Source organism: Pongo pygmaeus, chromosome 6 (genome assembly GCF_028885625.2).
Source record: "Pongo pygmaeus isolate AG05252 chromosome 6, NHGRI_mPonPyg2-v2.0_pri, whole genome shotgun sequence".
NCBI lineage: Eukaryota > Metazoa > Chordata > Mammalia > Primates > Hominidae > Pongo > Pongo pygmaeus.
In genome coordinates, this window is record NC_072379.2 from 85,274,021 (window position 1) to 85,297,703 (window position 23,683).

Consider the following 23,683-nt stretch of genomic DNA (forward strand, 5'->3'; position numbering starts at 1 on the left):
CTCTCTCAGAATATTCTGGAAGGCTTTCACAGAGGGTATCACGAGGCCCTGCTTCTATTTTTGCCATATGTCAGAGTTCTCTTTTAAGTAGCTACAATAGTGATTTAAAAGTACTTTTCTTCACAATCTATACTTCCAACAAAGGACTAATATCCAGAATCTACAAGGAACTCAAACAAAATCAGCAAGAAAAAAAACACAAACATTCCTTTGAAAAAGTGGGCTAAGGACATGAATAGACAATTCTCCAAAGAAGATATACAAATGGCCAACAAATATATGAAAAAATGTCCAACATCACTAATTATCAGGGAAATGCAAATCAAAACCACAATGCAATACTGCCTTACTCCTGCAAGAATGGCCATAATAAAAAAAAAAATAGATGTTGACACAGGTGTGGTGAAAAGGGAACACTTTTACACTGTTGGTGGGAATGTAAACTAGTACATCACTATAGAAAACAGTGTGGAGATTCCTTAAAGAACTAAAAGTAGCTCTATCATTGGATCTAGCAATCCCATTCCTGGGTGTCTACCCAAAGGAAAATAAGTTGTACGAAAAAAATACTTGCACACGCATGTTATAGCAGCACAGTTCACAGTTGCAAAAATATGGAACCAGCCCAGATGCCCATCAGTCAACAAGTGGATAAAGAAAATGTGGTGTATATATATATATATATAAAATGAAATACTACTCAGCCATAAAAAGAGCAAAATAGTGGCATTTGCAGCAACCTGGATGGAATTGGAGACCATTATTCTAAGTGAAGTAACTCACGAATGTTAAACCAAACATGGTATGTTCTCACTCATAAGCGATGAGGATGCAAAGGCATAAGAATGATACAGTGAACTTTGGGGACTCAGGGAAAGGGCGGGAGGTGGGTGAGAGATAAAAGACTACACATTGGGTACAGTGTACACTACTCAAGTGATGGGTGCACCAAAATCAGAAATCACCGCTAAAGAACTTACTCACGTACAAAAATAAATAAATACATAAATGAGAAAAAAGTACTTTCAGTTACTAAAAGATAGTTAAAATATGTAATATATGTTTTTCTTAGATATCATTGTAATCACTTCTGTGATTCCAACAAATTTAGTTTAAAGATCTCAGTTGGCTTTATTGCAATTCTAGAAATGGACAACGCCACATTCTGTAAAATAGAATAAGTGTTCCAATTAGTCAAACAAAGGAGACTGGCTTTATAGACAGAAAAGGGGCAGAAGAAAGCAGAAACAAAAGAACAGAAAGCAGCTTGGTCATTTCAAAGTTATGTCCATGTAAGGGACAGGGAGACAGAACAATAGATAACTGCTTAACATCAGGTTACTTCAAGTTACTCTGTTGTAAAGATTAAAACAGAGGGAACTTCATTGTCATGCTGATTTAAGATAGAAACTGGCCTGTTTGGGAAATTAGGCTGTCTTTCTCTTTTGACTTCTCTGTCTCTCCTGATTTACCCAGTTTTGGTTTGGTGAGCATGAGTGACTCCATTTTAACTTTTAGTCCAGTCTGTTGGGGCCTAGTGCAGGAGTTTAGTGCAAAATGATGGTACACTATAATTTTTGTGGAATATTTCTTAGGCCATTTGAAAGCCCTAACAGTTTCCAGGATAAAAGAAGCTACCTGCCACAGGTTTCTAGAAAGCAGTAACATTCTTTGAAATGTTTATAAATGGAAATGTAGCGTTTCTTTGAATTAGTTCTGAGTTAGAAGCCAAGTTTTACTCAAACTCAGAGGGTTACTTTTCCTTTCAAGTAGTGTTTGCATGCAGCAACCACACTGCCCCCAACACGCGTGCAGCGTGAGTCCCAGAGTCTAGGTGAGAAGCCTTCCGCTGGTTTTTATGTTCACACATGTATCTCTCCTGACAGCGGATGTACCTAGAAATACTCTGTAAGTCCTTGGTATTAGTGTGGTTCTTCCTAGAAACTGAGACAATTTTAAGAAAAGCATTGTGGCTCATTAAGAGCAAATGAATGTATATATTCTGTAATTATTTAATCAACAGAACTATATTCCCTTTCAATGATCCTTTCTTTCATCTCTGCTCATAGAAGAGATATGAAATGAATTTTAGATTTTGAAGACATTTAAAATTCAGTAAGTACAGCAAAACTGTGTTATAAAAGAAAGAGGAAATTAAATAAAGGGCTAGGACACATATTACATATTAGACCTTTTTTTTAGCAACTTTGAAATCAGATGGTAAAATCTAGATAATGTCGTCGAGTCCATACAATTGCACTGTGTTCAAACCCAAAGAATTCTTATGTCAAGTAATATGATTTTTTTTTAATGTTGCTTAGTGACTGTGTTAGAAAATGGTGGGTGATAGTATTTAGGTTCCCTAAATTGTGTATTTTCCTTCTCTCCTATTTCCACAGCTCTAGTCTTCTGTGCATTTTGGTTTTTTGTAAACAAGAAGGCACCCTTTTTACACTACATCTGCATAAATGGGTGAGGGGTGATTTTGAGGAAGAGTCTGACATGGGCAGCTGGTGAGATGGTGATCTCATTTGCAGAGATAGAATACAAAAGGAGAAAATGTTAGGAAGGGTGATGCTTGGTCTTCAGGGAAGGGATCTAGGGAACAGCATAAACATGCCTGTGCACACAGTGCCCGACTTCTGGCTCCTGTGGAGAACATTGTGGGTAGGCAAACCTTCCCTACCCTCTATCCAGGACCCAGTCATTTGCACATCCATGACCCTGATCCCTCAACTGGCAGCCATCTTGGTGAAATCCCTTGGGGTCCCATTATCTTAGAAAAACAACTTCTTTTGTTTTTGTCAGCTTTTCTGGTAAACTGCATTACTATGGAAATGTTGACTGTTCTGGAAATACAAACTTTTTTATTGTAATTAGGCTTAAGACCAAAAAAGAAAAGACCTGAGGTCATTTAGACTCCACAGTGAGGAGAATGAACCTGAGTTCAATAAGACCTGCTTCAGATCCTGGTTCTGCCATTGGCTCTTAACTTCTGTGAGTCTCAGCTTCCTTATCTGTAAAAATAGTCATTGACACTCACCTCACACCATTAAACTGAAGATTATATAAGAGAACAGATAAAGTTAATTCAGCGCAGTGCATTACATATTCTGTGCTTTACAAATGTTTCCTTTCTCTCCTTCCGTAGCCCCCTACTTATTTATACTCAAAATAAAAATGAAAAGTTTTAGAGAAGAGAAAACATTACAAGGCCCCACAGTAATCCATTCTGATATTTAACAGTTCTTATTGTCAGAAAATACTTCCTTCTGTCTAACACAAATTCCTAATGCTGCAATCTAAGTCCTTCTCTCAGATGTGTCCTCCTTTTCTGTTTGCAGTTTTAATCTTGCTAAATGAACAGCATGAAACACCCTAATCTTCAGAAGCATATTTTCTTTATGTCTTTCCTTTAATAGCTTAAAGCACAAAATATAGTGGGACCCACCCCCCACCCCCGACAGTCCTCTGTAGACTTTAAATTCATTTCTGGTAGCCTGGATTACTGGGAAATGTTGTGGCTGGTTTTATTTTCCTGCATGCATCTCGATGACCCATTTTAGATGAGGGTGTTTTAGGAGGAGAGCGTACTGTAGAATGAGCTGAATGAGCTATACCTTCATGACTGCTTCCACCTGACAATCTGCAAATCCTCCCCATTTAAGGAAGGCAGTGCTCATGGAATTTTAAAATGTTGAAGAATGTGTGTGCCTGAACTTGGATTTTAAAACTATGCTTCCATTTCCCTCGTCACTTGCACTAACCATATAACCTGCTAGTACTCGTTTAGTAGGTTTGCTTACAACCTGTGTCAAAAGAAGCACAGTAACCAATGAGAAAGAAGGCATGGACCTTAGAGGCATTTGACTGTTTCCATAGCAAGGAAAAACCCAATTTTTAAATTCTTTTACAAATCTGAGTAATTATGTGGCCTCGCATAGCAAGGAAAAAAAACCCAATTTTTAAATTATTTTACAAATCTGAGTAATTATGTGGCCTCTCAAAGCAAATAGATTTCCTTAAGAGTTAAAACAACTTCTAAGAGGAAATAATGAGCCCTGCAGCCTGCCATATCCTGTGTTCAGAATAATTTTCATTTCTACTTATCTGTGAAGGTTGAAGGAATGTCTACAAATATTTGCTTGGTTTCTATGGTGAAAGCAGAGAGAGATCAAATGTATGATTGTTTAGTGTCAAAATCAAAACTATACTATACTGTACTTGTACAAAGAGAATGAGTTTGTTACTTGAAACATAATAGACATTTAATAAGTGGTAACTATTTTAAGTTTCACGAGTTCAAGAGGAAATTTAAACAGTGCAGCCTGAAGGAAAACATGGGCCCTTCAGGCATTTTAAAACTTCATTTTACAAAAATAAAATGGTCCTTGCACTTTATTAAAAAGTCATCTGTTGACTAAAGATCGTGTTGGTGGACTCTCAGAATGCCTGGTGTGGACATGGGGACACAACTATGGCCTATAAAATTTATACTATAATAGAAACACTCTGTCCTGCCCTGTGTTATCCCTCCTTATCCTGTAACTCTCCATTCTGCTGTCTTCTGGCTACCCATACATTTGTTGGAACATATGTTTATTTTATGCTTGCTTTATACAACACTCTGCGAGGGACTGGGATTAAAAGTCCACTTAGAAATACTCTCTACCCTCAAAGGGCTGGCTTTGGGCCTAGTAGACCGTAAGGATACAATGATTGAGATGCAATGTGGTAAGTGCTGCAATCATTTATGCTTGGGGAGGACTAGGCAGGGCAAGGTTCACAGGAATTAAGAATGGGGTTGTGAAGAGGACATTCCAGAGAAGGGCCTATGGGAAGACCACATGAGGTATGACATAGCACACATGTTTGAAGAACCTCACGGTCTCTGACAAGTTAAAGAAAACCTTCATCTGAAGGGGGAGCCGACAATGAAGGCAGAGAGTGGGTGGGAACCAGATTATGAGAGCATTGGAGGTAAACTAGAGTTGAGCTTGACCCTGAAATCTCCAGAGAATGGATGAAGGATTTTAAGCAGGAGAGTGGTGAGCACAATTTCAGATGCAGTAAAGAAGACAGAGTGGCAGGGGGCATGTTGGCAGGAAAAGACTACAGAGGAAGCTATTTGGACCATCCAGGAGAGGACATGCTCTCGATGGAATTGTCAGGATCTGATGGTGGCTTCATTGAAAGTCAAGAGAAGTAGGGAAACTGGGTAGGTGGTGATTTTGCTTACAGAGAGAGGAAATATAGGAAAAGCAAGTTTCAGAGGAAAGACAATGCATGCATTTTGAATTTGAGATACTGGTAGCAGCACTAAGTGGTGATGTCCAGGAGAAAGTTGGATTTGTGGGTCACAGACTGCAGAGTTCTCAATACAGCATGGATTGGAGCAGGGGTGGGGACAGGCACATGGAGTGTTCCGCAAGGATTGTGCTTCATGTAAGAAAAGTGACTGCCTGAGGATGTCGCTTTAGATTAAGCAATAATTTAAAAGAGACAAAGGCAGGAGGAACACTAGGACAGGACCGTAGCATTCTGCACTTAAAATTGCTACACAGACACCACCCCTCCCTCCAACCCAGTTGTACTTCAGCCAACTCATTTAACTCATTGCTTTCCTAATTTGTGACCACACTGTCCAGGACTAACGTGGTACCTCATAGAGTAGACATTCACATGATGAATTGACTGGAAGCTTACTTTGACCTAAAGGCTTGCTGTCTAGGCCTTTTTTAGGTAGATCTGCTTAGACATAGATAAAATGGGGGAGAGGTGTACGACTCAGTAAGAAATGGCAAGTGCCACTGATATCACAAAAGGTCAGAAACCTGGATCCCTGATTCTACCTTTGCTGGTCCTTCAGTGAGTCATTTTCATCCCTCCCCTGACACAAGTACACAGCCCCCCTGTTTACTGAGTGGCTCTCTTCCCCCAAGATGCCTTTCATCTCTACTTGGAGGGAACACCCATTCAGCTCATTTTCCCTGTGCCTTTCATTGCCCTGTGAGTCTTCTTACACATTCTCTGAATCTAATCAGGTTCAGCTCTTCCCTCCACAGGATCATTTCCTCTGTTAAAGATACATGATTACTCAAAGATATTAAGTTATTATGGGACAGTATTGTCCTCATATTCTGCAGTCTAGGGGATTGCCTCTATCCATCTTTAGCACTGCCACTGGGAGTTTCCTGTGGTTCATTCATGTATCTAGCTATCAGATAATTACTGAGCACCTTCCATGCATGACACTATAAATGCATTGTGGCCAAGAAATGGAAAAGCTATAATGCAAGATAGAAAGGGTCAAGTACTATAGAAGTGCAGTGGAAGCTCAGAGAAGAGCCATTACTTCCAGCTGGGAGATCAGGAAAGGCTTTGTGGATGAAGCAATATGTGAGTGAGGCCTGAAAGATGGGTAGGATCTGGACCTGCAGAGACTCGGAGAAAGAGAATCCCAGAGAGAGAATCAGAGAACCACACCAGCAATAGCAGGTGATGGGACATCCACATATCTAAAGGGAGCCAGTGGCCCCATGTGAGCCAAGGTAGCTCTAGGTGTGAGGAAATACAGCCCTCCTGCTGGTAATGGATGCATCAGAGCAGAGGTGAGGACAAAGTTATTGGCACAGCGCTCCATGCTGTGAGACTCTCATCTTTGTATTGACCTCAGACATTTTTTTGCCATATGTCAAAACATCTCCTTCTAGCCCTTAGATTACAAATGGGTGAATTTGAGATGACTCCATTATTATTTTATGGGTATTTAATGCTTTTTTTTTTTTTTTTTTTTTTTTTTGAGATGGAGTTTCACTCTTGTTGGCCCCGGCTGGAGTGCAGTGGTGTGATCTCGGCTCACTGCAACCTCCACCTCCTGAGTTCCAGCGATTCTCCTGCCTCAGCCTCCTGAATAGCTGGGATTACAGGCATGCACCACCATGCCCGACTAATTTTGTATTTTTATTAGAGACGGGGTTTCACCATGTTGATCAGGCTGGTCTCGAACTCCCGACCTCAGGTCATCCGCCCTCCTCAGCCTCCCAAACTGCTGGGATTACAGCTGTGAGCCACCGCACCTGGCCAGTATTTAATTCTTAATAGTTTCCATAACCAGTTAAGGTGTTATAATGAGAAGACTGTGCTTGGCAGAATTAGAATTCCAATTCTTTATAATATTCTTCATTTAAATATGTAATTTTAAAGAACTAAATCATGGCTGGGCACAATGGCTCACACCTGTAATCCCAGCACTTTAGGAGGCCAAGGTGGGCGGATCACTTGAAGTCAGGAGTTCGAGACCAGTCTGGGCAACATGGTGAAACCCTGTCTCTAAAAATACAAAAAATTAGCCGGGCATGGTGGCGCACGCCTGTAATCCCAAGCACTGGGGAATATGAGGCAGGAGAATCACTTGAACCCGGGAGACCGAGGTTGCTGTGAGCCGAGATCACACCACTGCACTCCAGCCTGGGCTATAGAGTGAGACTCTGTCTCGAAAAAAAAAAAGAAGTAAATTTTGCAACTCTGTGAAAAGTCGGTGAAATTATCACTAGTTTTGATTTTCACTTCACAAAACCATACTAGTTTTCTATAGGGAGAAAAACATATGTATTAGAAAGTTTTCTATTGCTCTGATGCAAATAAACAGATTAGAGCACAGTTTAGAAAACCTTCACTTTGACAAAATAAAGATTCTGAAGTATTTCAAAGATTACATTTATATTCCTTATAAACCATTATCTATGTTTGCATTTGAGGTATGTTGTTGAAGTGGGCCCGAGAAGGAGAATATCACCACACTGGAACACTCCATAAGTAATTACTAAACCAAAGGACGGCAAAGATATTTAACGATAACGTTCTTGGGTCCATAAAGTATATATGTTTTTTTAAATCTTCATTGCCATTGCTATATCATTTAGGGAGTCTTAAAATGTTAACAGAGGACACCTTATAGACTACCCAGTCCAAACATCTTCTTTAACAGATGAGAAAACTGAAACTCGGAGAAGTTGCCACCCATGCTAGTTTCTTCATCTATAAACAGGATGTATCAGCCAGGGTCCCAACAGGAAATAGATGGCACACTCAAACTCAAGTAGTTCAAGGATTTCTTGACACAGGCATGATTTACAGAGATGTGGGTTTAGGGGAACTCGGGGGATGGTGCTGTGACCTGAGTCTTACTCGCAGTCAGTTGGTTACCATTCCCAGGCCCTAGAAGAAGAGGGGAAGCAGTTACTGGAATCCAGGGGGAAGAAAGCAAGTAGAGCAGGCTTCCTGAGATAGACATTGACTTTGTGGTGGCAACACAGTCAGTTCTAGACAGCTTTGCTGGGAGGAAAATCAAAGAGTTGAGGATCCTGACCTCATGCTTCTTCTCTCTGAATTCCTGCCGAGGCTTCCCATTGGCCAAAGCCAATAAGAAACTGGAGGCATATGGCAGATATAGGTCCATTTCTAGGGCAGAGACTATCTGGGGCAACAAAAAGAAGACATCCAGCACAGTGTTCATACCATGCTTTTCTGCCATTGTGGCCATATAATGAGGATGAATCAGATAACATCTAATTTTTTCAAGACCTTGGTGAAAGGGTACATGATAAAAGATTGTTAAATATAACATCAAGTGAGAGCGGTTTACTCAGAAATGTATTTTAAGTCAGAGTTGGCCTTGGCTGTACTTTTTCTTATACTATTATTGAACAGGTTCAAAAAAATGTGAATAGAGATCAAAGCAGTTTAAACAGATACATCCACTTGTGTAAATATCCTTGAACTCCCCCCTGCCTTCCGCTCCCTGTCCTGTTGCCACATCCATTCAGCACCTCTAGAGGCTGTTAATACATGTAATGATTGTAATAAACATCGTATTTGCTTTGGTTCCAGCTGGCTCCAATCACCAAACTCTGTCCATAATTCCTATTGTCTTTGCTTACTAGACAACTGCGTTGTTACTATTAGTAGCGACTTTTGTTATGGATTTCTAAATGATGATCTTTATATATTGCACTCATTGTTTTCCTCAACATGTTTTAAAATTTAAATTTACCATTATATTTTCTTTTTAAGGATATTTAGAGTTATTAAACAGAGAGAACTTCTGGTAGAATTGATTATATCGTTGAGAACTTTCATGTGCTAAAACCTTGAAACAATTTTATTGATATTATTCATTCTTTATAAAGCTTTCAAATAAAAATAAGCATCTGCTCATGCATGACTTAAACTGGTTTTAAGTTCAGCAGTCTTCCATCAGACGTTTTTAGAGGCACAGAAGTATAATAATGTCTAAGCAAAGGGAATTTATATTTTACTGTCAGGAAAATTTGTTGCAATTTGTTCTCAAAAACTTGGATCCAGATTTAGTTGCAGTAGATATTTTAAATCCTATGAAATTACAGAAGTTGTCATAATTTGAGATAATTAAAATTACAGTGACTTAATGTAGGGACTGAAAGACTGTGGTTCAGAGATTATAGAACAGCCAAGTAAATTAACAAATTAAAACGGGGGATGCTCTCTTGATATATAGAATAATATTACATAAACCAGGAAACAACGATTAGAAAATGCTATTCTTTTATATCTATTGCAAAATATAGTAGTTTGTTTTCTTTTTTTTTTGAGACAGTCTTGCTTTTCACCCAAACTAAAGGGATACAATCTCACTGCAACCTCCACCTCCCAGGTTCAAGCAATTCTCCTGCCTCAGCCTCCCTATTAGCAGGGATTACAGGCGTGTGCCACCACACCTGGCTAATTTTTTTTTATTTTTAGTAGAGACAGGGTTTCACCATGCTGCCCAAGCTGGTCTCAAACTCCTGACCTCAAGTGATCCGCCTGCCTCAGCCTCCCAAAGTGCTGGGATTACAGGCATGAGCCACCACGCCCGGCCCAGTAGTTTGTTATTTTTAAATGTAGGCCCAGGTCATTGATGGGGTTATTTTGTTAGAGAATTAACTAGAAATGTAAGTCTTGAACAATTTATACTTTCTTTTGGAATTGAATTCCTCAAAGATTGAACCAAAAATGATATCTCTTTAGACAGATGTTGATGGTTTAAAATAGAGTGTAATCATAAAGTTAGTCTAATTTCACTCTCACTTGGTTACAATGATTTACACAGACTAGAGCAAAATCTTATGGATAAAAATGAGATATTTAAATTTTAGCTTTCATTGAAGTTATTAAATGTGAAGTGATGAGTAGATATCATATAGAGAACTGGAAAGTAATGGAAACGCTTTTTTTTTTTTTCTTTTTTTTTTGTGACGGAGTCTCTCTGTCGCCCAGGCTCTGGAGTGCAGTGGCGCGATCTCAGCTCACTGCAAGCTCCGCCTCCCGGGTTCACCCCATTCTCCTGCCTCAGGCTCCCCAGTAGCTGGGACTACAAGCGCCCACCACCAGGCGTGGCTAATTTTTTTATATTTTTAGTAGAGACGGGGTTTCACCGTGTTAGCCAGAATGGTCTCAATCGCCTGACCTTGTGATCTGCCCGCCTTGGCCTCCCAAAGTGCTGGGATTACAGGCGTGAGCTAACGCACCCTGCCAGAAACCCTTTTTTTAAACAATGTTTAGGGAAAGCACTTAACCCTCAAGGACAGCTGAGCTTTTGAGATTTGTAAGCTGTTATAAATTTTTACATTAAGATATTTCAAATAAATTTAAAATTGTTTCCTGTTGGTTTTTTAATTACAACCTGTATCTTTGCTCCTTATTTTGTGGATGTTTGGAGTGCTGAGTTGAAGGTGCTATGTTGCAAATTGAAGAAGGGGCACAGGGTTGAAATCAGACAGTCCTGTTAAGAATCCCAGTTCTTCCAAATCTCAGCTAATGACTCTGCCCAGATTACTCAGCCTCTCTGAAATTCAATTTTCTCAGCTGTAACATATGCTTACTGACAGCAACTGACTAACTCGTGACCCTGAAATAACCATCCAGCATCTCTTTTCTTTTCCATTTTCCACCCTCCATGCTGCCATGTTTTTGTGGCAATTATCCATTTAAAGTTTGATGTCTGTGTGTCTTTACAGGCATTTTTCTATTTTCATTTTTCATACATATAATCTACCCACACAAAACCTTTTAACAGAAATTGGAATATATTTCACACAGTTCTGAAACTTATTTATTAACTTAATTTCTGTATCATGGACATCTTTTCTGTGTGAACAGGAATGAGCAAGATGGGAACTATCTTATTTTTGATGACTGAATAATATTCCCCTTTGGGTAATTATTGTGGAGTAAACATCCTTGTGAATATCTTTTTGTGTACTAGTATGAATATTTCTATAAGATAAATTTCCATAAGTGGAACTCTGGGTTGGGGGTGTGTGCACTATTAATTTTATAGATACTGTCTATAAAAAGCCTTCTAAAAAGGCTGTGCCAACTTGCAGGGGTTTGGGGTTTGTTTGTGTTTTTGTTTTTTGTTAGTTTATTTACTTACTTGAGACAGAGTCTCACTCTGTTGCCCCAGCTGCAGTACAGTGGCATGATCATGGCTCACTGCGGCCTCGAACTGCCAGGCTCAAGCGATCCTCCCATGTCAGTATTGAGTAGCTGGGACTTCAGGCATGCACTACCACACTTGGCTAATTTTTAAATTTTTTTTGTAGAGACAAGGTTTTACTATGTTGCCCAGGCTGGTCTCCAACTCCTCCACTCAAGCAATTCTCCCATCTTGGCCTCCCAAGGCACTGGGATTACAGGCATGAGCCACCAAGACCAGCCTAAATTGCAATTTAAAACAGTTTTTCGATATGATGGCCAACCCTGAACAGTGTCATTCTGTTCATTCCCGCAAATCAGGCAAAAAATGATACCTCTTTATTATAATGGGTTTCTTTCTATTTCTTTCCTTCCTTCCTTTTTTATTTATTTATTTTTTGAGACGGAGTCTCACTCTGTCACCCAGGCTGGAGTGCAGTGGTGCGATCTTGGCTTACTGCAAGTTCTGCCTCCCAGGTTCACGCCATTCTCCTGCCTCAGCCTCCCGAGTAGCTGGGACTGCAGACGCCTGCCACCACGCCTGGCTAATTTTTGTATTTTTAGTAGAGACAGGGTTTCACCGTGTTAGCTAGGATGGTCTCGATCTCCTCTCGTGATCCACCCGCCTCGGCCTCCCAAAGTGCTAGGATTACAGGCGTGAGCCACCATGCCCAGCCTTCTTTCCTCCTTTCTTTAATGAGGTTATCTTTGATAGTTTTTTTCTTTGTGAATTGTCTTTTTATATCTTTCATCTATTTTTCTGTTGTATGGTTTTATTTCTTACAGATTTGTGCAAGTGCTTTGTGGAATATGGATGTTTATTCTTTGACTTTATATGTGTTTTCTCCCAGCCTTTATATATAGTGTCTTTTGCTGAAGAGGGTTTCAATTTTAAATAGCTGGATCTGTGACTCTTCATCTAAGGTTTCTAGATTTACCATCATGCTGAAAAAGTCCTTCATGTCCCAAGGTCCTCTGCTGTTTTCTTTTAGTACATTTTTCTAGTCCTACTTCATACATTTAGATGTTCCATGAATTTTTTTTATATTTTATCTGTATGAAAAAAGAAATTTTATCTACATAAAGCAGAGATCAGACTTACTGTCTTCCAAATTAATGGCCACTTGTCTTGCTTTCAATTTCAAAAAAATTTTTTTTTTTTTAGAGACAAGGGTGTCCCTATGTTGCCCAGGTTGGACTCAAAACTCCTGGGCTCAAGTGATCTTATCACAGCCTCCTGAGTAGCTGGGTCTAAACGCACTGGCCACCCCACCTGGCTTGCTTTCAATTATCGAAGTATATTTTTTTTTCCACTAAGCTGAAATTTGACCACCTATAAGGATTTTAAGCCCCATAAATATATCAGTCTCTTTCTGGACATTTTGTTTTCTTGATCTGTTAGCACCTACGATTTTATTTGCTACTTAACATGCCTTAGAGTATATTTTGGTATCAAAGAGAAAATGCCCCTTATTCCTATTTCTCAGACTATTTTTGGCTCTTAAGCATTATCCTAACAAAGGCTCTTTATTGTCAAATTTCTCCCCAAATCATTGGACTATCCTAAATTTTTATGTTAATGCAGAGATGACTCTTATCTTTATAATATGGCCTTTTCCCATCTTAGCCATGTCTGTATCACCATTTATTTATTTTTAGTTTATGTTCTTCAACAATAGTATATCATTTTCTTAGTAGGGATCTTGTAAATTTCTTTTAATTCCTCAGTGTTTTACATTTTTTTGTTACTAGTATGAATGGGCTTCTTTTTCCATTTTATTTTGTGACTGAATTACTATGAATTGTGTATTTATTTTATGTCATATGTCTACCATAATCTCAATTTTTGTTATTTTAATAATATTTTTGTTACCGTAAATTTTATTTACCAAAAACATAAGGTCAATGTGCATAAGGCAGAAACCCTCAGAAGTACAAAGAGACACTGGGGGAGGAAAAACAGAAACTCAACTCTCTTTTAGAGATTGACAAATGAAGTATAGAAAAATGTAAGTAAGGATTTATATAAGACAAACTCTTATCAATAAAGAACTTTACAAAGAGAGTACTTCCATTACACTCCCAGAACAAAAACCAAGTATATACATCATTGTAAAGAAAACAACAATAAATCCTACCGAGTAGAAATTGTACAGATTATAGTCTCTGGTTGTAACTCAATAAAAGTAGAAATTCAACCATTCAAAGATAGCCATAAATAACCTGACCATATGGACATCTTAAAACACTTTTCTAAATTAAAGATAAATTACATAGTATTTAAAGATGAGCAAAAATGAGAAAAGTTGATCTACAAATATGTAGTTAGCATTTTATTATTAATTAAAATTGAAAAGAAATGAGCTAAATTTTAACTCAAAAAAAAAACCCAACAACAACAAAGAAATTAGGAGGAGAAAATTTTAAAAGATAAAAATAGAAATCAACAAATTATAAAATAAAACAATAATCCTCCCAAAATGGAAATAAAATTATGTCAGTTTTTTTAAATAAATAATATGGCTAAACTTCTGACAAACCTGACAGATATAAAGAGAAAACAAAAACTTACAACATTAAGAAAGAGAAAATCAGTATAACCAAGGAAACAGATGAAATTAAAATGATTATGAGAAATACTATGTCAAATTTAAGTCAATACATTTTTAAATCTAGATTAAGGATGTTCGTAGGAAAATCCTTTATCATTACCAAAATTGGCTTCTAAAGAGGTTGAAAGCTGAGCAGACCAATTACCAAGAAGAAATTCAAAAGACCGTTAAGACACACTGCTAACAAAGATCCAGACAGCTCTATGAGCGAGATTGTTTGACCCTCAAGGAACTGATTATTCTTCTGTTATTTGTACTATTCCAGAATATAATAAAGATTGGAAGCTTGAATATCCCTGATAACAAAACATGAAAAATTAACTCAAAAGAGAAAACTACAGATCAGCCTCATTTATGAATATAAGTCAATATCCTAAATAGATACTAGCAAATAGAATTTCAGAGTGTCTTAAAAGAATAATACACAATCAGAAATTATTTATTCCAAGAAGGCAAGGATGCTACAATATTGAGAAATCTGTTGATGTAACTAATATGTCATTAATAAAATAAAGGCAAATGATTATATGGTCATTATTAATAGACATTTTAAAAAGCATTTGATAAAAATTCATTCTACATTTTGAGTGGTAACTAAATTTTAAAAGGAATAGAGGGAATTTCCCTAACGTATCAATATTATGATTTTGACTGTCTATACATTTATTTATCATAATAGGTATAACTGAATAAAGTATTGAAAATGAAGACAGTCAGCCTTACTAAAGTTTTTTAGGATGGGTAATCAATCAGAAACCAGTTTCTTGCTGAGCACAGTGGCTCACACCTGTAATCCCAGCATGTTGGGAGGCCGAGGTGGGCAGATCACCTGAGGCCAGGAGTTCATGACCAGCCTGGCCAACATGGTGAAACCCTATCTCTACAAAAAATACAAAAATATTAGCCAGGTGTGGTGGTGTGTGCCTGTAGTCCCAGCTACCTGGGAGGCTGAGACACAAGACTTGCTTCAGCCTGGAAGGCGGAGATTGCAGTGAGCCAAGATTGCACCACTGCATTCCAATCTGGGCAACAGAGCAAGACCCTGTCTAAAAAGAAAACAGAAAGAAATAATATTTTCCTTAGAACAGCTTAAAATAAGGCTGTATTCAGATTAAACTTTTCTTTTTATGTTGCTAGACTTTATTTTGAATTGAGGTAGAAAGATAAATGTGTGCCCTCATGATATCTGTGTATTTCTGTCAACCACTCAAGTGGAACCTTACGGACAGTTTGCACCTGCAGTTTTGTTTACAGTGTGTCAGGGAAGCAAAGAAGTGTTCCTCCAGCTAGAAATATTAATAAAGCAGAAATAAGTCATGTAACTAAAACTAGACCCCAGTATTGGACACTCTTCTTAGCAAAAACAATACCTTCCCTTTTGGAAATGACAGGTCATTGGATTTTGCCCAGTTATCTTTCTAGGAATGATTGCCTTAAAAGGATTAATTTGATAGGTGTTAAACCCTTATTGTTGTGTTTACAGTACTGTGATAGGCATTTACAGATATAAACATAGATTAAGGCAGGGCCATGTCCTCAGGAACAAACTGTATTATGAGCTATGTTACAAGGTATGATTTTCAGATAGCAGCTGGTGCTGCATCAGGGTGGTCCTGGCATCTAGGCTAGGCCTTGTAGAATAGGTGAAATTTACATATGTGGAGAGGAGAAAGAAGAGTTGCCCAGGCTAGGAAAATGATACAAACAAAAGCATGGAGACAAGAGCGATAGGATATGCTTGCATAATCTAGTGGTGTTCAAACATAGCCAAGGGTGAGGATTAGTTGAAGAACTTAAAACAAAAAAGAAGAAGAAAGGGCGAGGCGCAGTGGCTCATGCCTGTAATCATCACTTTGGGAGGCTGAGGCAAGCGGATTGCCTGAGCTCAGGAGTTTGAGACAAGCCTGGGCAACATGGTGAAACCCCATCTCTACTAAAATACAAAAAGAATTAGCCAGGTGTGGTGGCGTGCACCTGTAGTCCCAGCTACTCAGGAGGCTGAGGCAGGAGAATTGCTTGAACCCGGGAGGCGGAGGTTGCAGTGAGCTGAGATCACACCACTGTACTCCAGCCTGGGCAACAGAGCAAGACTCCATCTCAAAAGGAAAAAAAAAAGGAAGGAACAAAAGAGGAAAACTCCAACCCATAAAGTTCAGCCCACAGAAAGTCTAATTCAGTGGCACAAGATAAGACCTATACACCTAAGTTTTTCTAAAACCCCATGGGGATTTTGATAAGCAGGCAGGGTTAAAAACCAGTGGTGCAGTATAGATGTGACTAGGATATAAAGGCTATGGAAGTTCTATGGGAGGTGATGCATTGATGGAAAGTACTCTGGGAGGTGATGCATTGATAGATATGTTGGGGCCAAATGATAACTTGAGTAACATTGTTTCAATATTGTCAGTTTTGTGTTTTGTTTTGTTTTTTATTTCTATTATATCACAACCATCCCTCCATTAGATATCAACCAGTATTACTTAAACAAAACTTGACCCATGTGTGAATTCAAAGCAAAATATGTTAGATGAGATATAGAGGGGGAACCTGTCAAGAATCTTTTTCCAATTTGATGTTGCCATATAATCACCTAAAGACTTAAAATGGTCATTTTATTATCACTCATAATCTTGTCAGTTGACCGGACTCAGCTGGCAGTTCTGCTCTGTGTGACATTGTCTGGGACTGCAGTTATATGGGAGGTCAGTTGGCTTGAATGTCCAAGATGGCTCATTCTCAGGCTTTCAGCTGAGAGCTCAACTGGGGCTGTCAACCAGGGCATCTTCATGGGCTTCTCACAGCATGACAGCTGGGTTCCAAGAGGTAGCATCTCAAGAGAAAAGGCCTAGGCTCAGGCTTCTTATGACCTAACACTGGTAGTCTCAGACACTACTTCTACCATATTCTATAGGTCAAGTAAGTCACTAAGGCCAACTCAGATTCAATGGAAGATGAATAAAATCCATCCCTTGATATGAGCAACAGTGTGTGCAAATAAAGAAAGAAGGAAATTGATGGCAGCTGCCATTTATTGAGACTTGCTACTGCAGTCTTAGCACATCAAGTAATATAGCATCAAAATATATAAAGCAGAATTTTAGAAAATTTAGATAGACATCCATAGTAATACAACTAGGCAAAACAATAAGGATAAAAGGGATCTGAATAATATAAAATTCTGATATAATAGATTTATATTCTGAATTCCTTATCTGACAATAAAGAATGCGCCTCCCAGGTATCCATAGACTATCTGCACCTTCCCCCACAAAGGAATCACTTGAACCCCCCCTATGTACTCAAATCTGCAGCCTTAACATGATATGCTTTCTTCAGCCCTCAACCTGGCAGGAAAAATTGTTGTGTTTGTTTCATCTATTACTATACGCTGCTCTGTATTAAATGAGTTTCTTGTCTTTTTGGAATCCCTTCCTCTGCCTGGCTTTTTCACACATGATATGAACAATTGGGTTACACATTCTCTCTTAAGTTCTTCCCCATTTTTTACTTGTTTTCTGAAAAGAGCAGCATGGAGAGGGGTTTTACTTTGATTCCCCGAGCTGTCATGGTAAGAGCAGTTTTGACATGTCCTGGGTGTTGTGTAGACTTCAGGGACACCATCCAGCAGCCGTGGCACCATCTTCATATGTGTGTGCGTGTGTGTGTGTGCGTGTGTGTGTGTGTATATATATATATATACAGCTTTTGGGGTACAAGTGGTTTTGGGTTACATGGATGAATGTATAGTGATGAAGTCTGAGATTTTAGTGCCCCCATCACCCAAGTAGTGTACATTTTACCCAGTATGTAGTTTTTCTCCTTCATCCCTTTCTCTACCCTCCCCCTTTCTGAGTCTCCAAAGTCCAAAGTCCATTACACCACTCTGTATACCATCATCTTCTAATTTGCCAATAATGCTGGCCTGGGGATTGAGCTGTAATTGTTGCCATCACCTGTTTTACATGTATTATTTTTTAAAGGCCCTTAAAGGGGAGAAAAAAAAAAAACAGTTTCTAAGTTTAAAAAAAATTTTTTTGGTCTTTGCTTTCTGAAACTCATGTTATTATGCCATCCTAGTTAGACATAGAGTCGGAGGTAGGAACCCAGTTTGTGGGGATGATGTAATTTCCTGGCCTGTCAGTGATGAGTCCTATTTATGTATTTCTTCTATCGCAGTGTCCTTATATGATTTATAGGAGTTCTTTCCAAACTACATCTTGTCATTAAACCACCAGGTTTAGTGAGGAGTCTAAGCCAACAGCCACCTTCGTCAGTAACACTCGGATCCGCTTGCCATTGCAGGTCGTCACGCTGTGGTACAGAGCACCCGAAGTCTTGCTCCAGTCCAGCTACGCCACCCCCGTGGATCTCTGGAGTGTTGGCTGCATATTTGCAGAAATGTTTCGTAGAAAGTAAGAAATACGTTTTGTTTCACTCTGCTTTCCTTGAAAAGAGACTGTGGATCTTTGTGAATTTAAGTGGCAGCATGGCATTTCTGTCATTAGGGGTCATGACGGCCAGATCCGTCTACCCCAGGCTACCACTTGCAAGCCTGTCCTGAAACCGCCTTCTCAGTGCTTACAGTGTTGTTTTATATGACTGTAGCTTGCAGCTTCTGGAAACTCTACCTGGGAAGGAACACCCCACTGTTCTTATAATTTACATTGTTTTACTGGTGATGATAGGACATGGTGAAAATAACACATATTTTCGCATTTTTTTAGTGAAGAAATATCCTCAAAGTGGACTTTATCCATAGGAGGAGAACCAAGGCTGTTAAGTATATGAAAACTTTTTTGATGGAATTTTGATAGTGAGAATAGTTGAAAAAAACAATATTTAGTCTGAAAAAGAATAGGCAATGGGGATGTCAGTGCTACTTCAGAGCACTTTAAATGCTGCCATATACAGGAGAGATTAGATATATTCAGGTACTATAGAGGACAGAAACAAGACCAAGGATACAGAAATTACAAAAAGAAAGATTTTTGTTAAAAGGGGTAGAAATCTAATGATTAGACAGTTATCTGAAGAGTGGATTGGGGTTTGTGAGAATAGTGAGTTTTCATTGTGTGTCTAAGAAGAGGCTGGACCTCCACACATTGGTGATGTTTCAGTAGCATTCATAGGGTTGGTGTGTACGCTAGATGCCCTCTAAGTTCCCTGTGAGAAAGCATGTGATTCGTTTGTTTGATTTTCAGGTCACAAGAAATAGCCAAATAATATAATAAAGATCTGCCAGGAAAATAATCCATACCTGGGTACTAAGTTCAGCCTAGTCTAAATTAAACAGAGAACCTAATCATAATCTAATCTTTTTTTTCTTTGCTATTTTTATTTCCATGGGAAAAGGTGAGTTAGGAAACAGTATATTCCCATTGTTTCTTTAAAATGTAGCTCCATGGTAGCTCACAAGGAAAAGAAGTGGTCAGCCATTGCTTGTTTGTTGTTTGGTTGGTTTTAATCAAGCAAAGTTTTGTGCATGTAACAAATTTTTGGAACTATTGCTAGTACTCAGCAAATTCATCTGTGGCTCATAGGATGGGAGATCATCGCAAGGAGATTAGAGTAAACAGATGTTTAATGCAGCCATACCATGTGCCAAGTATAGTGTCAAACCTCTTCTTTTATGCTACCTTTCTTAGTCCTACCAATAAGAACAAACTGAGATGGAGTGGTACATTTATTTGTCTAACATTAGGCAGCTAAGAAGTAGCAGGGGTATGAGTCCAAAGGAAGTTTGCAAGTTCTATTCTGGTGTTGCTTTTTTCCCAAGGAGGGGAGGGAAAAAGTAATATTGAAATCAGCTGCAGTGTTTGCCAAACAGGCTAAATTAGTGATTTTGAAAGTGTGGTCCCTGAACCAGGAACCTCAGCATCACCAGGCACCTTGCTGGAAATGCAAATTCTCAGGCCCCACCCCAGACCTATTGGTTCAGAAGTTCTTGGCCTGGGAGCCAGCAACCTGTGTTTTAACAAGTCTTCCGATCCTAATACAGCCTCCAGGATAAGAACCCCTGGGTTGGATGACAGTATGACCAGGGATGGGCAGTCTTTAAAAGTCTGGCTCCCAGGCCTCTCCCTTGAGATTCTGATTCATTACTGGGCTGGGGCCAGGAATTCTTATTTTTGAAAGTACCTTCAGCAATTCTTTTCATCCAACAAGTGTGGAAGACATTGGGTTAAAGGCTTATGGTTAGAACCAAGAATAATTTACTGTCAATAGAGCAGAGTAGGAGTTAAGACAGTCATTCTACTTCATCGCAGAAATAACTCGGTACAGCCAAGAGTTGATTACAGAAATGCTTATTGGAATTATCTTTATGTGCCTAGAATAGTCTCAACTGTAAAGACAGAGTCCTTCAACAATTACAGACTTGAATACTAGTCATGATTGATGCTAAAAGTCAATTTTTTTAAGATGTTAAAAGAAAGATAAAATTTAATATATGTAGAATTAAGTATTCACTACTAAGGAATTCGCTGTATAGGCAATCTCCATTTGTGGAACAAATTTTGTTTTAAAGCGCTAAAAGCATTTTCCACTGAAGTGATAAGTGGTCATTGGATTCCAAGCCTAGTTTGCAGAATCCTCTACTACCTGGAACATATACAAAACACTCATTGTGCTAATTCATCAAAATTTTTTCTTCTGTGGGAAAATTCATTCTATGTTCCAATCCAAGACAAGAGGAATACTTATCTCTCCATCTCAGCATTGGGACTGAGAAGTAGGACTCAAATATTGGAGGCTCAGGGGAGGGTTCTTTTGATGATAGTGGCAACAGTCTGCTTCAGTTTGCTGGAAAAGTGAGACATTGGGTAGAGATCCTTTGGCACTTCAGATGTGCACATAAGAAAGTACCCTTTCTCCAGAAGCCTTGCACAAAAATAGTAAGTTGAGAAATAATTGCTTGAAGGAGGAAGCAGTATCAGAAACCAGGTCCATATGCCTTTAAGGCTGAAAGGAGAGTGAATCCAGGCCAATCATACCATCCCTCCTAGGGTGGGTACCCTGTGTCCTTGGTATTTCCTATGATACCCCCCAGATATCCATGTGTCATGCTTCTTACTTATGCCAGATGAGTTCTGGGGTCCATCACCAGCTTGACCTGGTTCTGACTTGACTCCTGATTCAGTATTGACCCAGTTGAGACTTCACAAGCCATAGGCTCTTCAAGCAGACTCATTCATTGCTTTAGGCTAATCCTAAATCAGGGAATCCTAGCATTTTTTATTTTTTGTAGAGATGGGGTTCTCACTGTGCTGCCCTGGTTGTCTTGAACTTCTAAACTCTGGGTACCCACTTGATGCTAAGGCAGTAGTTACCAAATTTTGTCCTTTCTTTATCACCTTTGTTGTTTTTGCCATATTCTTATGAGACTGGTACTATTATTTACTTAGGTTTTTTTTACTACTCTCTATCAGTTTACTTTTTTATTTAGCCTCATCCTAAACAAAAGTACAGTCATGTGTTGCTTAACGACGGGGTTATGTTCTGAGAAATGCATTGTTAGACAGTTTTGTCATTTTGCGAACATTGTAGAATGTGCTTACAGAAACCTAGATGGTGTAGCCTACTACACACCTAGGTTATATGGTATAGCTTATTGCTCTTAGGCTGCCAATCTGTATGACATATTATCGTACTGACTACCGTAGGCAATTGTAACACAATGGTAAGTATTTGTGTATCTAAACATAGAAAAGATACAGTAGAAATATGGTATAAAAATAAAAAATGATATACCTATATAGAATGCTTATGATGAATAAGGCTTGCAGGACTGGAAGTTGCTCTGGGTGAGTCAGTGAGTGAGTGGTGAGTGAATTGAAGGCCTAGGATGTTACTGTACACTACTGTAGACTTTATAAACACTGTACACTTAGGCTGCACTAAATTTATCTAAAAATATTTTTCTTTCTTCAACAATAACAACCTTGGCTTACTGTAACATTTTTACTTTATAAACTTTTTAAATTTTTTGGCCGGGTGCAGTGGCTCACGCCTGTAATCCCAGCACTTTGGGAGGCTGAAGCAGGTGGATTGCTTGAGCTCTGGAGTTCGAGACCAGCCTGGGTAACATGGCAAAACCCTGTCTCTACAAAAAAGACAAAAATTAACCAGACATGGTGGTGCGTGCCTGTAGTTCCAGTTACTTGGAAGACTGAGTTGGGAGGATCGCTGGAGCCCAAGAGAGGCAGAGGTTTCAGTGAGCCAAGATCACACCACTGCACTCCAGCCTGGGCAACAGAAGAAGGCCCTATCTCAAAAAAAAAAAAAACTTTTTAAATTTTTTAACTTTTTGATTCTTTTGTAATAACACATCTTAAAACACAAGCAAGCCAGCTGCAGTGGCTCACTGTAACCCAACACTTTGGGAAACCAAGGCAGGAGGATCACTTGAGTTTAGAAGTTCAAGACCAACCAGGGCAGCATAGTGAGACCCCCATCTCTGCAAAAAATAAAAAATTAGCTGAGCATAGTAGCACACATCTGTAGTACTAGCTACTCAGGAGGCTGAGGTGGGAGGATCACTGGAGCCCAGGAGTTCAAGATTACAGTGAGCTAGGATCATGCTACTACACCCTAACCTAGATAACCTTGTGTCTAAAAAAAATAAATAAATAAACACAGACACATTGTACATCTATACAAAATATTTTCTTTATATCCTCATTCGATAAGCTTTTTTATTTTTAAATTTTTTATTTTTTTACTTTTTAAACTTTTTTGTTAAAAACTAAGAAACACACAGATTAGCCCAAACCTACACAGAATCAGGATGGTCAATATCACTATCTTGCCCGTCCACTTCTTGTCCCACTGGGAGGGCTTCAGGGGCAATAACATGCATGGAACTGTCATCCCCTGTGATAACAATGCCTTCTTCTAGGATACCTCGTGAAGGGCCTGGCTGAGACTGTGTACAGTTAACTCTCTTTTTATAAGTAGTAGTACACTCTTAAATAATGATAAAAATATAATATAGTAAATATATAAACCAGTAACATAGTCTTGTATTAACAAATATTATGTACTGTATATAATTATATGTGCTATACTTCAATATGACTGGCAGTGCAATAGGTTTGTTTACACCAGCATCACCACAGACATGTGAAGTGAGTAATGCGCTGCACTGCGATAACGTTAAGATGGCTAGGAGATAGCAATCATTCAGCTTCATTATAATCTTTTAGGACCACCCTCACATATGTGGTTCATTCATTGTTGACCAAAACGTTATTATGAGGGTCATGGCTGTGTATAAAAATCAGAGATTTGACCAGTTATTTATTTGTCTGATACACATTAGAATAAATATATAACCATTAAAATTATTAAGAAAGTTCATGCATGTTTATCACCTAAATCATCTCACATGTCACCAACAGTAATATGTCACATGTTGGAAACCCTATAACAAGTGTTCCATTCAGTCTACAATTAACTTATGGAGTGACTGTTGTATACCAGGCCCACTTCTAGAGGGGTGACTTAAATCCTAGTAGAGAAAAAATTCATTGCCTGCACAATTAGTTAATTAACCAGAGCTGGGATAAATGCTG

At 38.7% G+C, this 23,683-nt stretch overlaps 1 protein-coding gene across 3 annotated transcripts in view; it reads left to right on the plus strand.

The window, feature by feature from the left end:
* The window catches only part of CDK6 (cyclin dependent kinase 6), a 236,561-nt gene that overhangs the window by 151,545 nt on the left and 61,333 nt on the right, over window positions 1-23,683 (plus strand). For all 3 annotated transcript variants that reach the window (XM_054493848.2, XM_054493849.2, XM_054493851.2), the window contains exon 5: window positions 18,414-18,523. In XM_054493848.2, the coding sequence (XP_054349823.1) occupies window positions 18,414-18,523 (110 nt within the window). The remainder of the gene's footprint in view (window positions 1-18,413; window positions 18,524-23,683) is intronic.